Raw genomic sequence first — 22369 nt, 5'->3', positions numbered from 1 at the left:
TTAGATGAGCTTGTTTTGATTTTCTGTTTTTGAAGTATGGGCATAATGTTAGTCACTGTTCCTTCAAGTTCTTCTGTGCTGCCTTGTCCTACTGTATTATTATAAACCCTCACCAAAGGATTTATTTTTTTCCCTTGAGGCATCTTATTGAGTACTTGCATCTTCAGTAATTCACTTGGGCCCAATGCTTTGTCTGTTTTAATACTTCTAATTACCTAATTATCTACTATAATACTGTGACAAAGCCCTTTATCATTTCACTGTTCTTAACCCTTTTCTTGTATAAGGTACTCTTTTCCTTTGCTGTGTTTGTAAATAGCCCTGGCTATTTCTGTCTCTTTGTTTTCTGGAAACTCTTCATTACAGAAAACGTTATTGCCCTTTATTGTCTGTACTATGATATACCATTAGTTGAATGTCTTCCAACCCACTTAACTCAGGTGCCTAGGTTCCTAGTTTGGGGCTCTCAACTTAGTGTTTAGTTGCCCTCCACTTATGCCCATCACATAAGAAGATATCTAAAAGGAAAATAGAATACAGTAGTCTCTTTTTCATAAACTACTTTGTGGAAAGATTGGTGGATATAAATGACAACATTTATTGATCTTGGTATAATCAGAATTGCATGAACTAAATATAATAGAAGTAAACAAAATTTTTTAAATTACAGGGAATTATATTTCAGCTTAACTAAAAGTTGATAAAGAAAAATGTTTCCTTGTACAAGTATTTTAGATAATAAATGAAGAAAATGATGAAATTTTGGTCCAGCATATATTCATAGGAAAAATTGATTCTTTTACCTTTTTATGAGAAGAAAGTCAAAGAATGTGTGAACATATTCTCAAATTACCTATGAAGCATCTTGCTGAAAAGTTTAACCTGAATCTAACTGTATCTCTAGACTATCCAACCACTAGTAGGAAGTATAGGAGAAACAGAAATGTGTTATATAACATATTGGAGGTATGCTAACTAAAAGTAGGAACATAGAATGTTTCTCTAAGATTAAGAATCTGGTTCTTTAATAAACTCACTGGAAAAAAGAGAAGAAAAATATATAGAATAAAATAACAAGAAGCACTAACAAATTATATTATTATATTTCTAAAATATTGAGAAATTGTTAAAGAAAGTATTGAGAACTCTACTGTTTGCTTTTGTTGGGGGGGGGGCATTCATGGGGCTTGAACTCAGGACCTGAGTTTTGCTCAAGGCTAGCACTACCACTTCGAGCCTCAGCTCCACTTCTTTTAGTTGGAGCTAAGAGTCTCACAAGGATTTTTCTAGTAAGGCTGGCTTCAAACCACAATCCTCATATCTCAGCTTCCTGAGATCTAGGATTACAGGCATGAGCTACCAGCACCTGGCAACTTTTTTGATTTAAGATAGAAAACAAAGTTTACACACTAAACTTTTATTGTCTTTTCTATTATTTTTCATGTATCACAAATGTCATTAAAATCTAATTGTGCTTGATAAGAATTGTACTCATTACCTTACTCATGTAACTGTAACCACTCTGTACAGTATTTTACAATAAAAACATAAAAATATGATAATTGTATTTTAATACAATTGTGGCCCTTTAAGTATTTTTCAATTTTATTACATATGGATAAATTACAAACTGTTAATGTTTTTTTTTCTGTTGAGTGTATGTGCCAGTGCTGGGGCTTGAACTCGGGGCTTTGTGCTCTGGCTTAGCTTTTTTACTAAAGGCTGATGTCTTGCCACTTGAGCCACAGCTCCACTTCCAGCTTTTTGCTGCTTAATTAGAGATGAGCATATAATGCATTTATCTGTTCGACCTTGTTTTGAGCGAATATCCTCAGATCTCAGCCTCCTGAGAAGGAGTACAGGCCTCAAGCCACCAGTACCTGGCTGATACTGTGATTTTTAAATACAATGTGGAATTATTAGCTAATTGACACAAAATGTGAACTTTTTGTGATGGAACAATTTATCTTTGCGTTTATTGATGTGAAATGTATAGTAGTCAATGATTAGATGTCTTTACTACATTGTATAATAAATCTAAAAAACTTAGAATTAAATGTAGTCCTGCCCTGAGGCTATGTCTCCAGCTCAGCTTTTGCTAGCTAATTGGAGACTCTTGGATTTTTCTGGCTTCCAACCACCGGCCTCTGTACTTCAACTCCATGAGTAGCTCAGAGCTCTGGTATAAGCCACCAGGCACCCACCTTCCTTACTAATCTTATAAAATATATATAGTGTTTCAGGTTTTAAGTTTAAGTGTAAATTCAGTTGAGTTTTGCCTGTGATACGTGGATTTAATTTTTTTTTTGCATATAGATGTAATTTCCCCAGCACTGTTGGTTAAACAGACTCTTTTTTCTTCACTGTATTTTCTTAGTACTACTGTCAAAAGCCAGCTAACTGTAGAAGTATTTGTTCAGTTTCATACTTTAAATTTTATTTGGTGTGATAGATCTGGTTTTTTGTGTTTTTTTGTGTTTTATTCCTGGTAGCATGCTGCTTTAATTTCTATTGCTTTGAAGAGTGGTTTGAAATCTGCTAGTATAATGCCATCAGCTGTATTTTTTGTCTGTAATTACCTATTAGGGATTTTTTCTCTATGAAAAATTGTATTGATAATTTGATAAGGATTGCATTGAATCTACAGATTGCTTTGGATACCATGGGCATTTTAACAATATTGTTTTCTAATCCATGAATACATCTTTTCATTTATATATTGTTCAAGTGTTGTACATTGTTTATATTTTTATGTACAATTTGCCTCACTGATTATCCCTAAGTGTGTGTGTGTGTGTGTGCGCGCACGCGCATGTGCGTGTGTGTGTACATGTGAGTGTTCGTACAGGTGAGTGTGCGTGCATGTGCCCTGCCATCCTGGAGCTTGAACTCAAGGCCTAGGCACTGTCCCTGAGCCTTTGTGCTCAAAGCTAGGATTCTACCAGTTGAGCCACAGCATCATTTTTGGCTTTTTGAGTAGTTTATTGAAGATAAGAGTCTCACAGACTTTAATGATCCTCAGCCTTCTAGGTAGCTAGAATTATAGGCTTTAGCTTCTGGTGCCTGGCTTATCCCTGAGTTTTGGTAAGTAATGTAAATGGATTCGTTCTCTCAAGGATTTTTGAAAAGTTCACTGTTATTATAAAGAAACACTACTGAGCTTTTTGTTTTGTTTTGTTTTTGTTGGTCATGGGGCTTGAACTCTGGGCTTGGGCGTTATCCCTCAGCTCTTCAGCTGAAGGCAAGTGCTCTACTGCTTGAGCCACAGCACCACTTCTGATTTTCTAGTGGTTTATTGGAGATAAGAGTCTCACTGACTTTCCTGCCCAGGCTGGCTTTGAACCGTGATCCTCGGATCTCTGTCTCCTGAGTAGCAAGGATTACAGGCATGAGCTACCAGTGCCTGGCTCTACTGAGCTTTTTGTTTTGCATATTGATCAATGGCTTTAGAGCTGGAATAATTACATTTTTTACATAGAGTAAAAGTCATAGACCTTTTTGTGAATATTTTTTTCTAAATTTTATCATGGAATGCATGCTTTCCCTTACTTGTTCTGTTTTCAGGGTTTTATTCTTGCCTACTTCAAAGTCCTGTTTTCATTTTTGGGCCAAATGCAAAAAATAATATCTCTTGGACATTTTTCTGATATAACAAAATCTGCCTCCAGTTCTTGTTTATTAAGATGTCCCCTATAAGAAATGCAGCCATGGCACTCACTAGACACTATGCTGAAAATGAGCTGTACAACTTGTGGGTGGGGATGGGATGGCAAAACCTGTAGATAGCAAGGGAAGGGGTGATATTGTCCAAAAAGAAATGTATTCTTAGCCAGGCGCCAGTGGCTCAGTCTGTAATCCTAGCTACTCAAGAGGCTGAGATCTGAGGGTTGCAGTGAAAAGCCAGCCCAGGTAGGAAAGTCCATGAGAATCTTACCTCCAGAAAACTAGAAGTAACTCTATGGCTCAAGCAGTAGAGTGCTAGCCTTGAAACTGAAGAGCTGTGGGACAGCACCTATGCCCAGAATTCAAGCCCCATAACCATCAAAAAAGTAAGGAAGGAAGGGAGGAAGGGAGGGAAGGAAGAGAAAAGGAAGGAAGGAAGGAACGTACTCTTTTCCGGACCTGTATAACTGTAAGCCCTCTATATATCACCTTTTCTTTTTTTTTTCTTTTTTTTTTGGGGGGTGGTCCGGTCATGGGGCCTGAACTCTGGGCCTGGGCGCTGTCCCTGAGCTCTTCAGCTCAAGGCTAGCGCTCTACCACTTGAGCCACAGCGCCACATCCGGCTTTTTTCTTTTTGCTTATGTGGTGCTGAGGAATCGAACCCAGGGCCTCAGGCATGCAAGGCAAGCACTCTACCACTGAGCCACCTTCCCAGCCCTATATATCACCTTTCAAAAAAAAATTTTAAAGAATTAAAAAAATTTTAAAAGATATCCCCTCTTATTTTCCTATTAGTTGTTTTAATTTAAAAGAATTATGAACTTCTATAACTTTTGTTATTATTTTTACTTTATCATTTTTTTCATGAAATTGTAATGTTGAATTTTCAAAGCCTTAACAATTATTGTATACTGTACATCTGGGATCTGTGTTCTGTTTTATTACTACTTCAAAACAAATTTGTCTTTCTAATGATAGACTGCTGTTGAAATTACTTAACCTATCTTAAATCAATACCTGCTGGCATAGGGTTAAAAAAAAAGTGCCTACAATTCTGTAGAGGATGGAAACTAAGAAGCTAGTCTCACAGTGTGTCACCAGAACATAGTTATTACTATTCCTAGCAGTGTTCTTCTCTGTACTTTTCCCTGTGTTACATCTGATGCCTAAGTCTTCTGCCTTGCATACTGATAATCTTACAATCAAATATTTTTTGCAGAAAGTATATTATTTAGATGGTCTGTGTTCTAATGTCTCAGAATTTTGTCTAAATATATTTTTCTGACTTATTTGGGACTGATAATGAACCCTATTTAAAGATACAACTTGCCTGTAATCCCACCTATAAAGGAGGTAGAGATAAGAAAGATCCACAGGCCAAGCCAGGTTAAAACTTAGTGTAACCCCTTCTCAACAAAGAAGCGAAGTATAGATTATCCAGCTACTTGAGAAGTGCAAGTGTGAAGACCAAAGTCTGAAGCTAGCTCTCAATCAGAAAAGTGAGACCCTACCATAAAATAACTGAAGAAAAAAAATCTAAGAGCTAGTTCAAGTGTAGAATGCTTTCTTAGCAAGCACAAGGTTCTGAATTCAAATCTCAGCAACATAGAAAAAGGAAAAAGATGTCAAACTGAAGACATAGACTACAGGAAATGTTAAATTCTCATTGGGAGTCAGACAACAAAAGTGTCCAGGGAAAAAAGTCATGGACCATTTTGGTGTCAACTATTTTGCTCTTTAAAAGACACCAGTGAGGATAGTTTGTTTGCTTGTTTTAGTACTCTTCTATGCCTCCATGTGTTAGGTAGCCTTCCTCTCCATTCTGTCACATTTTCATTTATAGTCCATTTCCATAAGAGGGTAATTTACCTTTTCCTCACCTAAAGTACATTTACTCAAAGACTAGTAATGACCTCTATTCCTGGTTACTTTTTACTTGTCAGGTACTGTTCTTGATGTTGTCATATAATCTCATTTTAGTCACAGAGTCTATTATTTCGCATAATCTCATCTTAGTCACAGAAGCAGTATTATTATTTCTACTTAATAAATGACACACTTAAGTAGTTACTTCTTCAATGATACACAGCTAAAAAATTCCATGTATAGAAATTTGTATACAAGTTTTTCTAATGAGTTATGACTTTCAATTTCCTTACATGCTGAACACCTTCCTATAAACTCTTACAAGCATATTCTTACCTCTACTCACTCCATGACTGTTCTTCATTGCCTCTTGCTTAAAAATCTAGAATCATTGAATTAAGTTTACTCAGTGACAAATTCAGCCTTCAAAGCGCTTTCCAGACATGGCCCCCTCATCTGCTGCTCCACTGTCCTGCTCTCCACGTAACAGTATTTCAGGGAATTCTCTTTTTCTTCTGATTTTCAGCTATCACGTTGTGCTGCACTTGAAACTTGCACTGCCTTTTACACCTCCCTAGTTTTCCTCCTGAGTTAATTACCTTACCTACTGATGTTGCATGCTTCTCGTATCCCAGGTATTCTTCAAACCCATCAGTGTACTCTCTTGACAGTTTGTTCCTCGGTGGTACACCTTCAGCCCTCAGCACTGCTTTGTGCTTCCTCTTTTGGTTTTTGCAGTTGTACAAGCTTGCAGCGTAAACAACTAATTAAATTCTTTCCAAGCAGATTATCTGCCCTTTTTCCTTTTCACATTACATGGAAGTACATAGGAAATTTTTTAACTTAATATTTAAGCAATGCTTACTAACTTTTGGCCCACTTGAATTCTGTATTTTAGACAAATGAAATTGATAAGGTAACCAGATACAATTGAAAACTTGGTATTTGTATCAAGAAAAAATATCGATAATGACTTTTTGGAAAAGATAATTCTTATACAAAATCACATTCTAGTTTTAAAAATGGGCTACAAAGCACAACAATCTTTCATTCCCCAACAGGTCCACTATAATTCATGTCTGTCTTCCTACATATGGAATAACTTTATTTATGTGAAGAAATCTGAAATATTTAGTGTAGAAGAATATCATTTACCCTAGGGATGTAATCATTTCTCTTTTTAAAACCTGCCAATAACATAAGTTGCAAGGCAAATACAGAGTTGTCTTCAAACCTGTCGTTAGAGATGAGAGTTTGAAAATAATTCTTGAGATGGCTAGTGAGTTTCAATACTGTGTTTTCTTTTTTCAGGTTTCCTGAAATGCAGTTTTTCCAACAAGAAAATGTGAGGAAAATTCTTACAGATGTTCTTTTCTGTTATGCTAGAGAAAATGAGCAGTTGCTTTATAAACAGGTAACAAAAATTATCTTACAGGTGGCACCCATTGACTCTGAATTTTCTATACAGCTTGACAAATGATAGAGCAATAATGCAATCCTTATTGTATCGAGAGATGTGTGATAATGCTAAAGCAATCCAAGTGCTGCTGTCAGCTGTGTGGTATGGAAAGTAAGCTCATTGATTCACATATGCTTCCTCCTCATTAGAAGACATTCTACCAAATTGTCTTTTTTAACATGTTCAGTTGTCTCTTTCAACTTTTGGGAGTTTGTTTATAAACAGGATCTTGGAAGCCAGTTTAGTTACAAAACTTTTCAGAGTTGTATGTATAAACATTTTTCTAAGTACAGCATATATAACTCTATGACATGTTATGTAGAACATAAGTGTGTCATTACTGTAAAACTTACCAGTAGAACTTCAGCAAGTTTAATTTTTTTTTAAATTTATAGTTGGCATTCTTTTTTTTTTTTTCTTTTGTCGGTCATGGTGCTTGAACTCTGGGCCTGGGCGCTGTCCCTATGCTCAGCTCAAGGCAAGCGCTCTACCGCTTGAGCCATAGCGCCACTTCCGGTTTTTGAGTGGCTTATTGGAGGTAAGAGTCTCACGGACTTTCCTGCCTGGGCTGGCTTTGAACCATGATTTGACATCAAAGATAAAACACTGTATAATCTGTAAATGTTACTGAAGGAGTAGAATTCCATTTTGTGTATATATACCTCACTTTCCTTGTCTATTGGTCCATTGAAGGGCATCTGGGCTGATCGCATGCCTTGGCCATGGAAAATAATGCCCCAGTGAACATGGTTCTGCTGGTAGTTTTCTTGTGTCCTTGTTTGTGCTGTAATGGATAAATGCTGAGTAGTATAATTGCCGGGTCATAGGGTAGCTCTATTTTTAGTTTTTTGAGGACACTATCTACTGCTTTCCAGAGTGGTTGAACAAGCTCACATTCCTACCAGCAGTGTAATAGAGTTCCCTTTTGGCCACAAAACCCAGAAAGTTTGGTATTGTTCCATTTGTAAGGAAATAGAAAGACTTGAAAAACATTATATTAAATGAAGTAAACAAGACCAAGGGAACCATGGGTTTCATGGTTTCCCTCATTGGTGGTCGCTAGAATGAACCTATAAATCTTTAAATAAAAACTGGGTGGTAAGCAAATGAATAAACTGAAGTATAATAGACACTGTGGAGAACTCAAATAGCACAATTCTTTAGACTAAGTCAAAGCCCAAGAAAATAAGTAGCAAGACATGGGTATTTTCAAGTGGGGAGATGGGACTAAGAGGAGAGAGGTAGAAGAATGAAAGGGGGAAAGGGAGAAAATGCAGGCAAGAATTAATTGTATAAACTCCAGGGTGAGTCAAAGTAAGGGGTGAAGATGTTGAAGTGTTGACATAGATCAGAATGCATTGTATACATAAATTGCTTTGTTAAGTGACAAAAATTCATTACATAACCTAAAATTAGGAAAAGTGAGGGAAGGGACAGGTGAGAATGTTGAAAGGAGAAACCTTGACTGTAGTCACAGTGCTTTGGTGAATGGCAACTCCTCTGTACAACTATTTAACAGTAATTATTTTTCTATGTTAATGAAGGATATAGAACAAGAATTCAATTAATAGGAAACTAATAGCATGTTTTTGGATGGGAAGGTATTAACAAGTAATGTTGCTTCTTACAAATAAGTAGAACATAACTGGGTGCTGGTGGTTAGGGAGGTTGAGATCTGAGGATGGCAATTTGAAGCCAACCCAGGCAGGAAGTCTTTGAGACTCTTATCTCCAATTGATCACAGAAAAAGCTGGAAGTGGTACTGTATCTCAAGTGGTAGAATAGTAGTCTTGAGCAAAAGGAGCTTAGGGACAGTGCCTAGGTGCCCAATTCAAGACCAGACCAGAAAAAAAGAAAGGAAAATGTAACATAATTCTAGTGATAATCTGTAAATGACATGTGTATTCAGTTTAGCCCCTAAACCTTTAGCAGTTATTTTTGTAGAGATAGTTTTGTAGTTAAAAGCACTGTCTAGATTCAGTTCTCTGTTTTACTCTCTCCCCCACCATGTACTAGTTACCTTTGTCATTTTACTTATCAAGTCTTCTAGTCCTTACTTTTTAAATTTGTAATAAGAGCACAGTGATATTACTTGAAGGTAAGAATATATAGTGACCTGGAGGTGGTGGGTCACACCTTTAATCACAGCACTCAGGAGGTGAGGTAGATCACAAGTTCAAAACCCTCCTGGGATGCATATGAAACCATAAGTAAACACATAAGTAAATATAAATAATGTATACCAAAATTTTGTGTCAATAGTTACCAATGTATTTATAATTATTAATATTAGGGAAGAATGGATAATGGAAATATTAAAGCCACTTTTATTTTTTCCCCTCTAAAATTTTTGTTTTGTTTGATACATATAGTTATAAATCTATATATAATATACCATGGAATGTTTTGATATACATTGTGTTTGTTCCAACCAAGGCAAGGTTTAATTCCTCAAACACTTATTTTTTAAAATAATCTTTATTGAGATTAAGTGATTATATAAATGTCACAAATTTCACAGTATTATAGGATAATGATACTTAGTTAAATTCACAAACACATTTTAACCTTCACAAGGCAAATTGTCATTATCTTGGTCTATAACGTTTTTGAATTCTGTGAGCTTTGACAATATAACCATTTCTTCCACATTGGGTGATATGTACATTTCTTCCTTTTTGCTTGGTGTTAGCTATTCCCTCTTTCCCTCTCATTCCCTCCCTCCCATCGCTGCCCTTGGGTTACTTAGTTCATTTTCATCAATATCCTGTGCAGCTTTTGGGCCCCCTGTTGTATTTTTTTGTTCGTTCACTTTTTACAGATTTTCTTCTTAAGGCCTCAGGTTATTCATAGAAAGGAATTGTTGTGGAAGGAATGAATAAACAGTTATCCATGCCAGGCACTGGTAGCTCCTGCCAGAAATCATAGAAAATCAGAAGTTTGAGATCAAGAGGTTTTTAGGCCAGCCAGTGAAAAAAACTCAGAGACTCCTTTTGAACTTGTAGCTGGGTATGTCCCTGTCCACACCAGCTACGTACATAGGAAACTGAGATCACAGGGATCACAGTTTCAGGCCAGCCTGGGCAGAAAACTCCACAGGAATCCAACTCAATGGAGAGAAGCTGGATGCTGTGTCATGTATCTGTTTTCCCTGTAAACTCTATTTTAGGAATCCTAAAGTAGGTAGATTGGAGCACACATCTTGACAGGAAGTTTTAATTTTATTTAATTTTATGTACAAAGGGGTTACAGTTACATAAGTAAGGTAGTTATTACATTTCTTGTCTAACTTGTTACCCTTTCTGATTTTTCTCCCTCTTTCCCTCCCCTTCCGGAACCCCCCAAGTTGTACAGATCATTTCCAACATACTGTCTTGTGAGTATCACTATTGCATAGGCTCCTCCTTTGTCCTTTGTCTCACCATTTTGTTGTCCCCTTCTCTTCCCTAGTTCAGATACACGTATATATAATATCCAGGGGACCAAAATCGAATACAGTGACAACCATGGGGGGAAAAACACAAAAGAAAAAGAAATCACATAGTACATTGAGAACAACAACTAAACTTTCAAAAAAGCCAGAAGTGGAGCTGTGGCTCAAGTGGTAGAGTACTATTTCAAGGACAGTGTCTATGCAAAAAAAAAAATCTAGAAAGTCTAACTTAAACTTTCCTATTTGTAATAGAATTTTGAATTTATTGATGGTGGGTATATTCAAAATCCTATGTTCTAGGGTTTTTATGATTTAGAGAATACTTTATCAGTGTCTGTAATCAAACCATCATATATAAATCCTTGCATGTTTCTTACCATATGTTATTGCTGTACAAATGGGAAAGATTAAGTTTGATTTTCTAGATTTGTGTGTGTGTGTTTGTGCTGGTCCTGGGGCTTGCACTCAAAGCGTAGGCACTGTCCTTGAGCTAGCACTCTACCACTTGAGGCACAGCTCCACTTCTGGCTTTTTTGATAGTTTAGTGGAGAAAAGAGCTTCACAAACTTTCCTGCCCAGTCTAGCTTTGAACCACAATCCTCATATCTTGACTCACATCTCCTGAGTAGCTAGGACTATGGGTGTGAGCCACCAGCACCGACCTGTACACTGCTATTACTAGAGTCATTCTGTTGTAAAATGAAATTTCAAAACTTATTTATCCTATATAAATGTACTTAGTGTACCATTGATTAACCTTTTTCCACTCTTGTCTCACTTACTACCCAGTCTTTGGTCACCACCAAATTATCATCAAGTTCTATGGAATTAACTATTTTAAATTCCATTTATGGGTAGAACAATGAGGTATTTATCTTTCTCTAGTAGGCTTCTTTCACTTTACATAAAGACTTCCAGCTCTATACAAGTAATCACAGATAACAGGACTTCATCCCTTTTATACTTGGAAGAGTATTACATTTTGTATGTACACACCGCATTTTCTTAACTATTCATCTATTCTTAGGCATGTAGGTTGTTCTCATTTCATAATTTAATGTGGTGCTGGGAAGAGCATAGGAGAACATATGTGTCTTTTCACAATTCCATTAGTGCATATTTCCAATGAAATTGCTTAATGTTTTTTAAAATCTCTGTACTAATTATATTAACTTCCATTTCTACCAGCAGTATGTAAAAATTCCCTTCCACATACTTATAACAATATCCACAGAACTTCTATACAATTTCTGTCATCAGGGGTTGGGGAATAGCTCAATATGAGAATACAAGCTTAGCAGTGGGTTCAATATCCATTCCCCCCGGCCCGCAAAAAAAAAGATTTGTGGTCAAACTAATGGTTTGTATAATGGTAGTATGAGAACTAATTGTTGGATCAGTAAAATAATCCAGGAACAGATTGACTTGTAGGATTAATAGAAGAGAAAATGTGATGTTGACTTGCTGTAGTTGGCTTTCCAGCTAGAAAAATAGGTGTTTATACTTTTATTGAGTAGTAAAGTTCAGATGGATAAAAATATAAATGTAAAAACTAAAAAAACAGAAAACATAGGAAAAGAGTTAGGAAAACTTCTGTGTAATCACAGGAAATGCTTGTACATGCCAGATAGGCTATCCTTGAAGTAATATACAGAGTCAAAAGTCTGACGCTAATCAATGAGACTGGAAAAAAAATAATTGTAAATAACAGAACACATTCAAAATGATTCAACTATCATAACATTATTTATACACATACCATGGAGCCCTGGGGTAAAATGATTCTTCAGCATTATTGGATTAGTAGCTCAGAATCCTCATCAAGTATCCAGGGATTTTTTCCCCCCTTCTCATTTCTCTTTTTGGCTTTTGTTTTCTCTTCGTTGTTACAACTCCTATTCCAAATGTTTGAAATACCTTGACAGTAAAAGATTCAGTCATGACAAATCAAATTGCCTGTTCTTTTTGTAGTTTTCTTTAGAAAAAGAAAGAAAAAAATAGATTAAGTAAATCTAATGAATAGAAATACATTCCATAGAAAAGACAATGAATATACATCACACTCTTGTCATGTGATGATGTAGACTAATACATTTGTGTGGATGACTTGACAGAAATGTGGAAGATCAGATTCTTGATAATTTAGATATGGCCAATTGCAGAATATGAAAGTAGTGTTAGCTTATTCCTGGGTCTCACGTAAAAGATTTAAACTGATCCCAGTACCTATATATTCTTTACAGAGAAGCAGTGCCTTGTAAAAGTACTGAATATTTAGTGAGATCAAATTTAGAAAAAAAAAAACCCTGAGTTTCATCACAAGCTGTTAAAGCTATTATTTTGTACTAGGTGACACCCCGTTTAACATCGACCATATTGTTAATAGTTATGGGATTTTATTGAATTAATGAGACTGTTATCATGTAGTAGAATGTCTTGCTGAGTTAATTGAAATTGCAGAGATTATATAAATGGTATTAATGAACTTTGACTGCCTGATGCCTCAGCTTTAATAAAGACTGCTTGGTGGGCTAAATGAACACAAGCAGATAAAAGAACAGGTTCAATTTTGTGAGCCTACAGGCTGTTGATGAAGAAAACTTTACCTTTATTTTCAATAGGCTCCAGTTTGGAGTGCCATGACTACTAATGACCTAGCAGTATAAAGGTTTTCAGGAAGCAGTAATGCTGCTTATATGCATAGAGAGAAGTTTCTTGTTGAATTCATGATTATTCTTTGTGAATATCTTTGCCTTTGTTTCTGAAGTTTTGTCTATATAATATAGACTTAACATATAATTGTTGTGTATATAATACATAGTATACATCTATATAAAATAATTAAAAACTATATATATAAATATATATATATATATATATGGTTTTTTGTTTGTCTTAGTTGTGTACTGGAAACCAAACCCAGGGCCTTATGTGTGCACCAAGTACTCCAACATTGAACTACAATCTCAGTTCACTTGTAATTATTTATCAGGTTTTACTACCCTAAAAAGCAAACCCAACAATCTCTTTGTGAGAGATTGTTTTGAGAAAGTGCATTTAGTTTAGTTGAAACTCAAAACTAATCTTGTAAAATGTTGCCTTAATGTTATCTTGAAGATTAATTTCATTTTTCAAATAATAGCTTTGAAGTACCATTGAACACTGTTCTTCATTTCTTTTCATATTATAGTTAAACATTTTCAATGTGTTGATACATTAAATGGTAGCTCTTTCATTTATCTAGTCAATATATATGTGAGGGGCTTGCAGTAGTATCTAGCTTTATGCATGTGAATAACTCTCTGTGTGCTTGGATGAATGGTTCCAGGACATCCTGTGTATAACAAGATGCATAGATGCTCAAGTTGCTTGTATAAAATGTCATAGCATTTGTAGATAACAACATAGAGCTTCACATACACTTGAAAATTTTAGATTACTTATATACTTAATGCAGTCTAACCATTGTACACATAGTTATGAAACTGTTATTTAGGTTGTAATGACAAGAATGTACATCTACATGCCTTGTCTTTTGCCTTGTTTTATTTTGTTTGTGGTACTAAGATTGAACCCAGAGCTTCACACTTGCTGTGCAAGTGTTATAACACTTTAACTGAGCTTCTAGTCCTTTGTTTTGTTTTGTTGTTAATTTTGATTTTGATTTGATTTTTTAATAGGCTTTCACTAACTTTATTTGGGCTGCCCTGACGTTGTGATCCTCTTGACTCTACCTTCTGAGTAACTAGGATTACAGATGCTTGATACCATGCCCAGTGGATTCTTCTGTTTTTTTTTTCTTTTTGTGTGTGTGATTATTTTTCTACTGTTTTCAGTTCACCATTAGTTTAATCACAGAGGACCAACTGTATATGTTTATATATACACATGTCTTTGTGCGTACTTTATTATAAAATGGTATAATTAAATAATACTTGTTATATTGTATACTCATGTAGTCATTTCTGTGCTCCTTTTATTATTGTGTATCTCTCTTTCTGGGCTATGAACTATCATTATGGTTAGGGGCTATCTAGTCTTGTTTATTCACTTTCTTGTCTGCCTTACATATAGGCATTTAATAGTTATTGTAGTAAACAGTGATGAATGATTGTTAAGCAAATGAGGCTTTTAGAGTAATGTTGATGAAGCTAGAGAATGAAAACATTTAAGAAATAAACCTATGAATTAAGATTTTCAATAATAACTGCAATTTTAGAGTTTTGGGGGGGATAGTAAATCTGTTGTTCTTAAATTTATCTATTCTCCTCTTGGTAATGGTAATGCAATGACAATAAAATAGTGTTTTCTTATAACAACAAAATGGTTGTCCAGCTTACTGGTAGAATAGGTTAAAAATGGAATAATGATGTAGAAAAAAATCTAGAAGATTATAGTATTTGGAAGGTTATATCTATATAATCATTAGAAATATATAAGCCAATAAAATACCAATAAAATCTCAAAAGTAAATTGGAGCTAACCATTCAGTCTGAAGTAAAGATGGAATTTCAGAAATTATGTATGACATAGACTATTCAATTTATTCAATCAATAGATTGAATTTATTTAAGAAAGGGAGACTATTCAGTAAACTTAAAATTAATCTTTGGAGAAAATACAAACATTGTTCAAAGCAAAATTAAACTTCTACCAGGTAAAAAATGGGGAAACTATATTCTTTTTTCTCAACATGAATGAAGTTTTTCAGGCATGAAAAAAATCATGAAATTATTCATTGACTATTCATGAGTATAAATATAGTATGATATAAAATATCAAAGTTAATGATGAATGTTTAACATGGGAAATCGTTTGTACCCAAAATGACAAAGAAAATCTCTTACTGGTAAAGAACTGATACAAATGATTAAGGAAAGTTAAATATTACACTGTGACAAAATGTACAACTCATTAGGTAAGAATTGCCAAAAAATATTTTTTCCATCTCAAAATGACTACGTTTTTTCTGTGAAGTAGGAGAAGATTATTTTAAGCACTACCAGTGCTATGAGAATGGTGAGATGGTGAATTGTCTGTTCTACAGATGTCTCACCCAGACACTCGAATTTTAGAAGTTTATTCTACAGAATTTGTCACAATAGGCAAAAAGATAACTACACAGATATTTACAGAAATTTTAACTTCTTTCTTTTGGTATTTTGGATACCTTGTCTACATTCATTCTTCTGTTTTTGCTTTTCTGTAGTTTTCTACATTAAGTAGCTGTATAACTTAAGTGATGTTTTTAAAGTTTGATTTCACCTTTTGGGGGGTGACTTCCATGTTATTTTGAGAAGCATTGATTTTAAAAGGTTTTAATGAAACTATTGGGTCACCTTAAAAGATTAATGTGTTGTGTAGAAGTTTGTTCTAAATCACTAGTAAATTGTCAATGGATTATAAGGTGGCTTAGAGGAGGGATGGATGAGAATGTTGAAATGGGTGACATTGTTCAAGATGCAGTATATTCATAAACTGCTTTGTTAAGTGGCAATTCCTTTGTACAAGTACTTAAAATTAAAATTGTAAAATTAATAAAAGAAATGGAAAGACTTGGGAAAAATTATATTACACGAAGTAAGCCAGACCCAAAGAAACATAGGTCCCATAATTTCTCTTATTTGTAATAACTAGTATAAGTCTAGGACAAGCAGAAAAGATCAAAAGCATATGACCATAAAAGATGAGGTTAAGTGAAATGAACCCGAAGATAGGGACACAAATGGTTTCTTCTTTCTTGCTATTGTTTTTAACATATCTAAAATGTACTATGTGGTTTTTGTTTGTTTGTTTCTTTGTATGTTCTTCCCCCAAGGTATAACATAATCCCTGTTTTCACTGTATGTGATGTTGGTGCCCTGCATCTTGTATATACATTTTTCTAATTTGGGGATGAGAAGGGAAATAATAAATTGCTGACCCAAGGATACAGGTTGACCTATTATAACAATGAGATGTTTAAGATACTATGTTGAAAAGGAACTTTACAACTTGGTGGACTGAGGGGGGAGTTGAGGTGGGGAGGGAAGGGATGTGGGGGAAAAACAAAGGAGGAGGTAACAATGCTCGATAGGAAATGTACTCATTACCTTATTCTTGAAACTGTAACCCCTCTGTACACTATTTTTACAATTAAAAATCATAAAAAAATGTTAGTAAAATAGTCTTTCAAGGTTACTGTTAAAAATGAAATGTAATGTTTTCTCTCATATTATCTTTATGTTAACAACTGGCTTCCTAAGACTAATACAGCAGACTAGAATGTCCAGAGAGCTGTGTGAGTCTTTTCTTCAACATAGAGGAAACCTCTATTTCTACCAGCAAAAAGCTTCTCTCCACTTGGCTCCTATATTTTAGTTTTATTTCATCAAAAGGTGGTATTTTCTCTTGTCTTTTAATAAAAAGTAACCTTTGTTATTCAGCCAAGGCAAAGTGGTAATTTTCTCACTTTAAGAAGCAGGGTGCTTTGGGCTTACTTCTATAATCCTAGCTACTCAAGAGGCTGTGATCTAAGGATTGTTGTTTGAAGCCAGCCAGGGCAGAAAACTTTATGAGATTTTCATCTCCAAATAACCACCAGAAAGCCAGAAGCAGAGCTATAGCTCAAGTGGTAGAACTCAAGCCTTGTGTCAAGAACATGAGGCCCCTAGTTCAATCTCTAGTTTTGGCCTAAAAAGGGGGGAAGAAAAAGCAGATGAGAATATACTTGACTTGCTAAAAATGTGACTTTTTATATTTAAGGGGGAAAACTAAATCTACAAGACCAATCATTAACATATAATTTTGGTTTTTGTTTTGTTGTGCTTTTTGCCAGTCCCGGGGCTTGAACTTAGGGCCTGAGCACTGCCCCTGTGCTTATTTTGCTCAAGGCTAGCTCTCTACTTGAGCCACAGCACCATTTCTGGATTTTTCTGTTTATGTGGTATTGAGGAATTGAACCCAGGGCTTCATGCGTGTTAGGCAAGCACTCTACCACTGAGCCATATTCTCAGCCCCTAACATGTAATATTTTATGTCTCCACAAAATATATAAACAATGGACTTTTAGAATAACTTTGTAAAAGAGAACTTGGTAACTAATATCCTTTTTTTTCCTATGCCTGTTTGTAAATCTATAATTAACCCCAATATAAAGGAGAATATTTTATTGATTAACTCATTGAATACATAAAAAAGCATTTTTATACTTCAAGTCGTGAAGAAAAATACATTTGTTTTCTGATAAACATGCTGAAATTTTTATCATAAAACTGTTTTCTATTACATCTACTAAAGGTTGTTGCTTTTATTATCCAGCATTCCTAGCTAGCTGACTTCAGCTCTTCCTAAATCTACAGACATCCTAATTTTGAGCCATTATATAATGAAAACATTGGATGCAATTTCCTTAGGTCTACAGTTCTTACTTGCCCTTGCTGCCTGATATTTATACTGTAGCTCATGATTATAATTTGCATAAATGAAATTCATATTTATGAGTAGAGATCTTGAAGCAAGTGACAGGTGCAACGTTTTCTAACATGCCAAATTATTGTCATTTCATTTAAAAGAAAACTATTCTCCATGTTTTAAAGAATATGTGTAGTGGTCGGATTGGAATCAAATTCTAAAAGTAGATAAAACCTTATTTTTGTTTTGTATTTTTATGGCATTCTATGTAAAATGGACATCTTGGGAGCAAGCATTTGTTGAACAAGCAGTAGCAGATTAGGGTTGTGACTTAGTAATAAAAGAATTGCCTGCCATGTAGGAGGCCTGGCAATCCCCAGTACCACACTAAAAGAAAAAAAGGAAAGAAAAGAAATAGAAAGCATTTATATGAATTTATACTGTCAGTATCCTTGCCTTGATTATTTCCCTTGATCTTGTGTTTCAGGGTATGCATGAGCTCTTAGCACCTATAGTCTTTATTCTTCACTGTGACCACCAAGCTTTTCTACATGCCAGTGAGTCTGCACAGCCCAGGCAAGTTTTTATGAATTCAATCTTTTTTCTTACCCTTACTGTCACTTTTTTTTGGTAATCTCAAAATTGTTTCAAATAGAAGATGCTTCTTTCCTGAGTAGTGGACATTTGGCTGTTTCAAGAGGATAACTGTTAGTTCCATCTCATTGTTCTGCTGCCAGTTTCATTCATCAATGTCTTGGAAAATGTTCGGTCTCTGTCCAAGGAAGACATCTAATTATTAATCAAAAAAGCAATATTTAAGCCAGCAACAAAAATTTTAATGATTCTTCCTGGTCATTTATACTATCCTCTAATGACTCAGATTTCTGAGATACTTTCTCCTAGCCAGCTTTCATTTTTCTTGGTTCATAAGTACAGGAGCTAAGTAAGTTACCTAGAACCTGGGCATAACGCAAGACCCTATCTCAAAAATAGGACAGGAAGGGCTGCAAGTGTGGCTCAAACAACCTGCCTAGTAAGAATTGAAACCCCAGTACCATTAAAATAAAAGAAGACTTCTTTTAACATTGCATATTTAGTCAGTAAATTTGTGTTTGTTATTTGGTTTTAGAGAATAAGTAATATACAGTGGAGTAGTAACTTGTTTAACTGTATTGTTACATACTATATTTGTTATTTGAAATAAATAGTTAATTCCCTGTAGCACAGATAAGGAAGCTAATTTGTTGTTGATCTTTTAAAAATTTATTTATATATTCATTTTTGTTTTCTGAATTTCCAAAGTGGTGTTGAACTTTACCATAGAAGGAATTTCATTGTTAATTGTAGTGATGTTTCAAAAAGCAGTTTTACATTATATAAAAAGTCAGCTTAAGAATGTAGAATAAGGCATACTATCCACTTGGATTATAAAAAAATTTATTTTAATTAACACATTTTAATTGTTTTTATTACTTTTTATTACTTAAGTGAGGAAATGAAAACGCTCTTGAATCCAGAGTATCTGGAACATGATGCCTAGTAAGTACAAAATTCAATATTTTTTCATTCTTATCCCATCATCCTTTAATGACAATTATACATAGCATTATTTTATTTTTTAAATTTTAGTGCAATGTTCTCACAGCTTATGGAAACTGCTGAGCCTTGGTTTTCTACTTTTGAACATGATGGTCAAAAGGTAAATTCCACAGTATAAATGTTTACAATATATTTGAATGGTCAAATCTTTTCTGTGTATAAAATAAATAATACTTTCATAGACATTTCATTGCAATACAGAATATTCAACCAGTCTTGCTATAAGAAAATACAAATATCTTGTAGACTAGGATTGAACAATAATGTAACAATAATGTAACAATAATGACAGATACACAAAAGCAATATAATTATTTCATATGAATAAACTTTTTATATGTTTATATTATTCATGCAGTTTGTTATTTTATTATGTAAGTTATTATAAACTTTTTATTGTTATACTAGTTCCATTTATTCATACTGTTAATGAAGTATATAGATAAAATGTGTATCAGAGATTAGAATCAATATCCCTTTCCCTTTTGCTTATTTTTACTCATATACCATGACATTCACATTGGTTTTGGTTTTTGTTTTTTTGACATTCACATTGTTATAGTGTACATTTTAGAGTTTTTGTAAGGTTTTACAAATGAGGCACTGTGTGTGATTGAAATCATTCAGGGATGCCAAATTAGTAGAGAATAAAACTATTATAAAATGGCTTTTAAAGAATCAGAAAAAAAACTACTATACAGCTAAACTGAGAATTCATAACCTGAAAATCATGAAAGGGTGTTGTATGTAAATGATAATAATGCTGAAGTTCAAATTGTCAGAAGAGAAATCAAACAGTCTCTTAGGGAAAATCATCAGAATGAATGATTAAATGATAAACTTCAAATGAAAATTTGAAGCATTAAAATGACTTAATGATTTATCTCTCAGTAGATAGCAGGAAAGGGAAGTTTGGTTAGAGCTAACTATTTTTAAATATGCTGTTCATTTGGTCCATAGAGTTTTAAATTCTTTTCAGCTATTTACATCATAAAAGGACAATTAGAGAATATCTTATTTTCTAGTAGTGATTTTCTTAATATTCCTTCCCTTTTTGTAAAGTTTTGAAAGCTCAGTGTTTTTGTTTATTGTTTTGCATGCTTAATTTTCTGCCACAAGAAAGTTTTCATCAAACTGTCCCATTTATATACTGTGGCTGCTTATATAAACTGGCCATGACAGCTTGTAGTGGTCTCTACCTCTTCTAATAAAAAAAATCCAACTTTGTAATACATAATGTCACTAGACAAAATGTCATGAAAATGTAAGTTAAACATATTTTAGACCACATTTCCTAGACATTGCTTTATGACTAGTCACTGATATTTCAGCATATTATTCCAAAGCATTTACGATGAAGCAATTAAAGTAGTTTTTATTCTTGTTTAAATTCCTTTTTATAAAATATTGGACTGATGTCCATGTATTTGTCAATTTCATATTAAACTAATACTTGTTCCATTTTTCCTGTTGATAGGGCAAAGAAACTCTGATGACCCCAATTCCTTTTGCTAGACCACAGGATTTAGGGCCAACAATAGCTGTGGTTACTAAAGTCAACCAGATTCAGGATCATCTACTGAAGAAGCATGATATTGAGCTCTATATGCATTTGAACAGACTAGAAATTGCACCACAGATTTATGGGTTGTAAGTATAAAAATTTCTGTTTTAACTATACCTAAGTACCATGTGTGGTAGTTTCTTTGTGTCCAGATCCCTATAACTAAGAGTTAAGAACTCTTCTAGCACCATTCCATTTCAATTTTTTTGTAGTGTTGTGTGCCCAGTTCTAGTATTCTATTACTTTCATATATGTCATCTTATCTAATATTTACATCAACCTTGTAAATTGGGTACTATTCTTTGTTATAGCTGGAAAACTAAGACTTGGATTAACTATGCATACTAAGCAGAGAAGTTTATAACTAAAACTGAGGCATAATTGGCTGAATAATTTACTGCAGAACCCAGTACAAAAGAAAGAATAAAGGCCTGGTTTGAAAAAATTTCAAGATGGCAAAGAGCTGTCTTGAAAGATAAACTAAGTATTCTAAGGAAATACAGTTATACATCTCATATACAAATAAAGAAAGCCCCCCAACTTAAGTAATCATATAAAATGGATGTGTGCTTTCATTTTTTTCATGTCACTTAGTGAACATAGTGTATTCAGTTTCTTCAGCCAAAGAATTTCTGTACCTAGCAGAAGAATAGGAAGCTAGTCACTCATTAAATATGTATATATCCATCTGTGTGTATGTATGTGTGTATGTATGCCTGTTCATATTTTTCAATGCCTTGAAAGATACATATGCAAACTAGAAAAAGAGATTTTAATTAGAATTAATTTTTATATAATATATAACAAAAGGTTTATTATATTGAAATAGAATTTTTATGTGTACTGCTGAGCAGTTATTGGGTAGAATATATGAAAGTAAGATTATATTATTGATATACACTTAGAAGATGCTCAATAAAATATACACTTATTATTTGAATTATGAAAGACCTTGAGTATTTCCAAAGTTAGAACCAAAGAAGTGATTCTGTGTTTTTGTTTTTCCATATTACACAGTCTTTTACTGATAATAACTAAGTTGTTATTCTCTGGAAACCCTGAACTATGATTGAAGAAATCTAGGTTTTTTATTTTTAAAATTTTTTTATTGTTTAATGTAAAGATGAGGAATGGGGGAGGTGGGGGTTACAGTTACATCAGTAAGGTAATGAGTGCATTGGTTTTTGAACACTGTTACTCCCTCATTTTCTCACACTTACCCCTCCCTGATCCCCTCCCCCCCCAAGTTGTAAAGTTCATTTCCAATATAGTGTCTAGTGAGTATCTTTGTTGCATTAGTTCATCCATTTTTTGTTTTAATACTGATTGCAGTTTTTTTTCCTGTGAATTAATCTTGATCGCATCATTGAGAACAGCTCTATTGTTAACCACT

The 22369-nt window shown here is 34.1% G+C and overlaps 1 protein-coding gene across 3 annotated transcripts in view; it reads left to right on the top strand.

Moving 5' to 3' along the window:
• Tbc1d5 (TBC1 domain family, member 5) overlaps positions 1 to 22369 on the top strand; it is a 424595-nt gene that overhangs the window by 250656 nt on the left and 151570 nt on the right. For all 3 annotated transcript variants that reach the window (XM_013022145.1, XM_013022143.1, XM_013022144.1), the window contains exons 8-12: positions 6841 to 6943; positions 18301 to 18389; positions 19302 to 19352; positions 19443 to 19512; positions 20890 to 21062. In XM_013022145.1, coding sequence (XP_012877599.1) covers positions 6841 to 6943; positions 18301 to 18389; positions 19302 to 19352; positions 19443 to 19512; positions 20890 to 21062 — 486 coding nt within the window. The remainder of the gene's footprint in view (positions 1 to 6840; positions 6944 to 18300; positions 18390 to 19301; positions 19353 to 19442; positions 19513 to 20889; positions 21063 to 22369) is intronic.

Source organism: Dipodomys ordii, unplaced genomic scaffold (assembly GCF_000151885.1).
Source record: "Dipodomys ordii isolate 6190 unplaced genomic scaffold, Dord_2.0 Scaffold60, whole genome shotgun sequence".
Lineage (NCBI taxonomy): Eukaryota > Metazoa > Chordata > Mammalia > Rodentia > Heteromyidae > Dipodomys > Dipodomys ordii.
The sequence above is the reverse complement of the archived record's forward strand: the minus strand, read 5'-3'. Positions and strand labels throughout refer to the sequence as shown.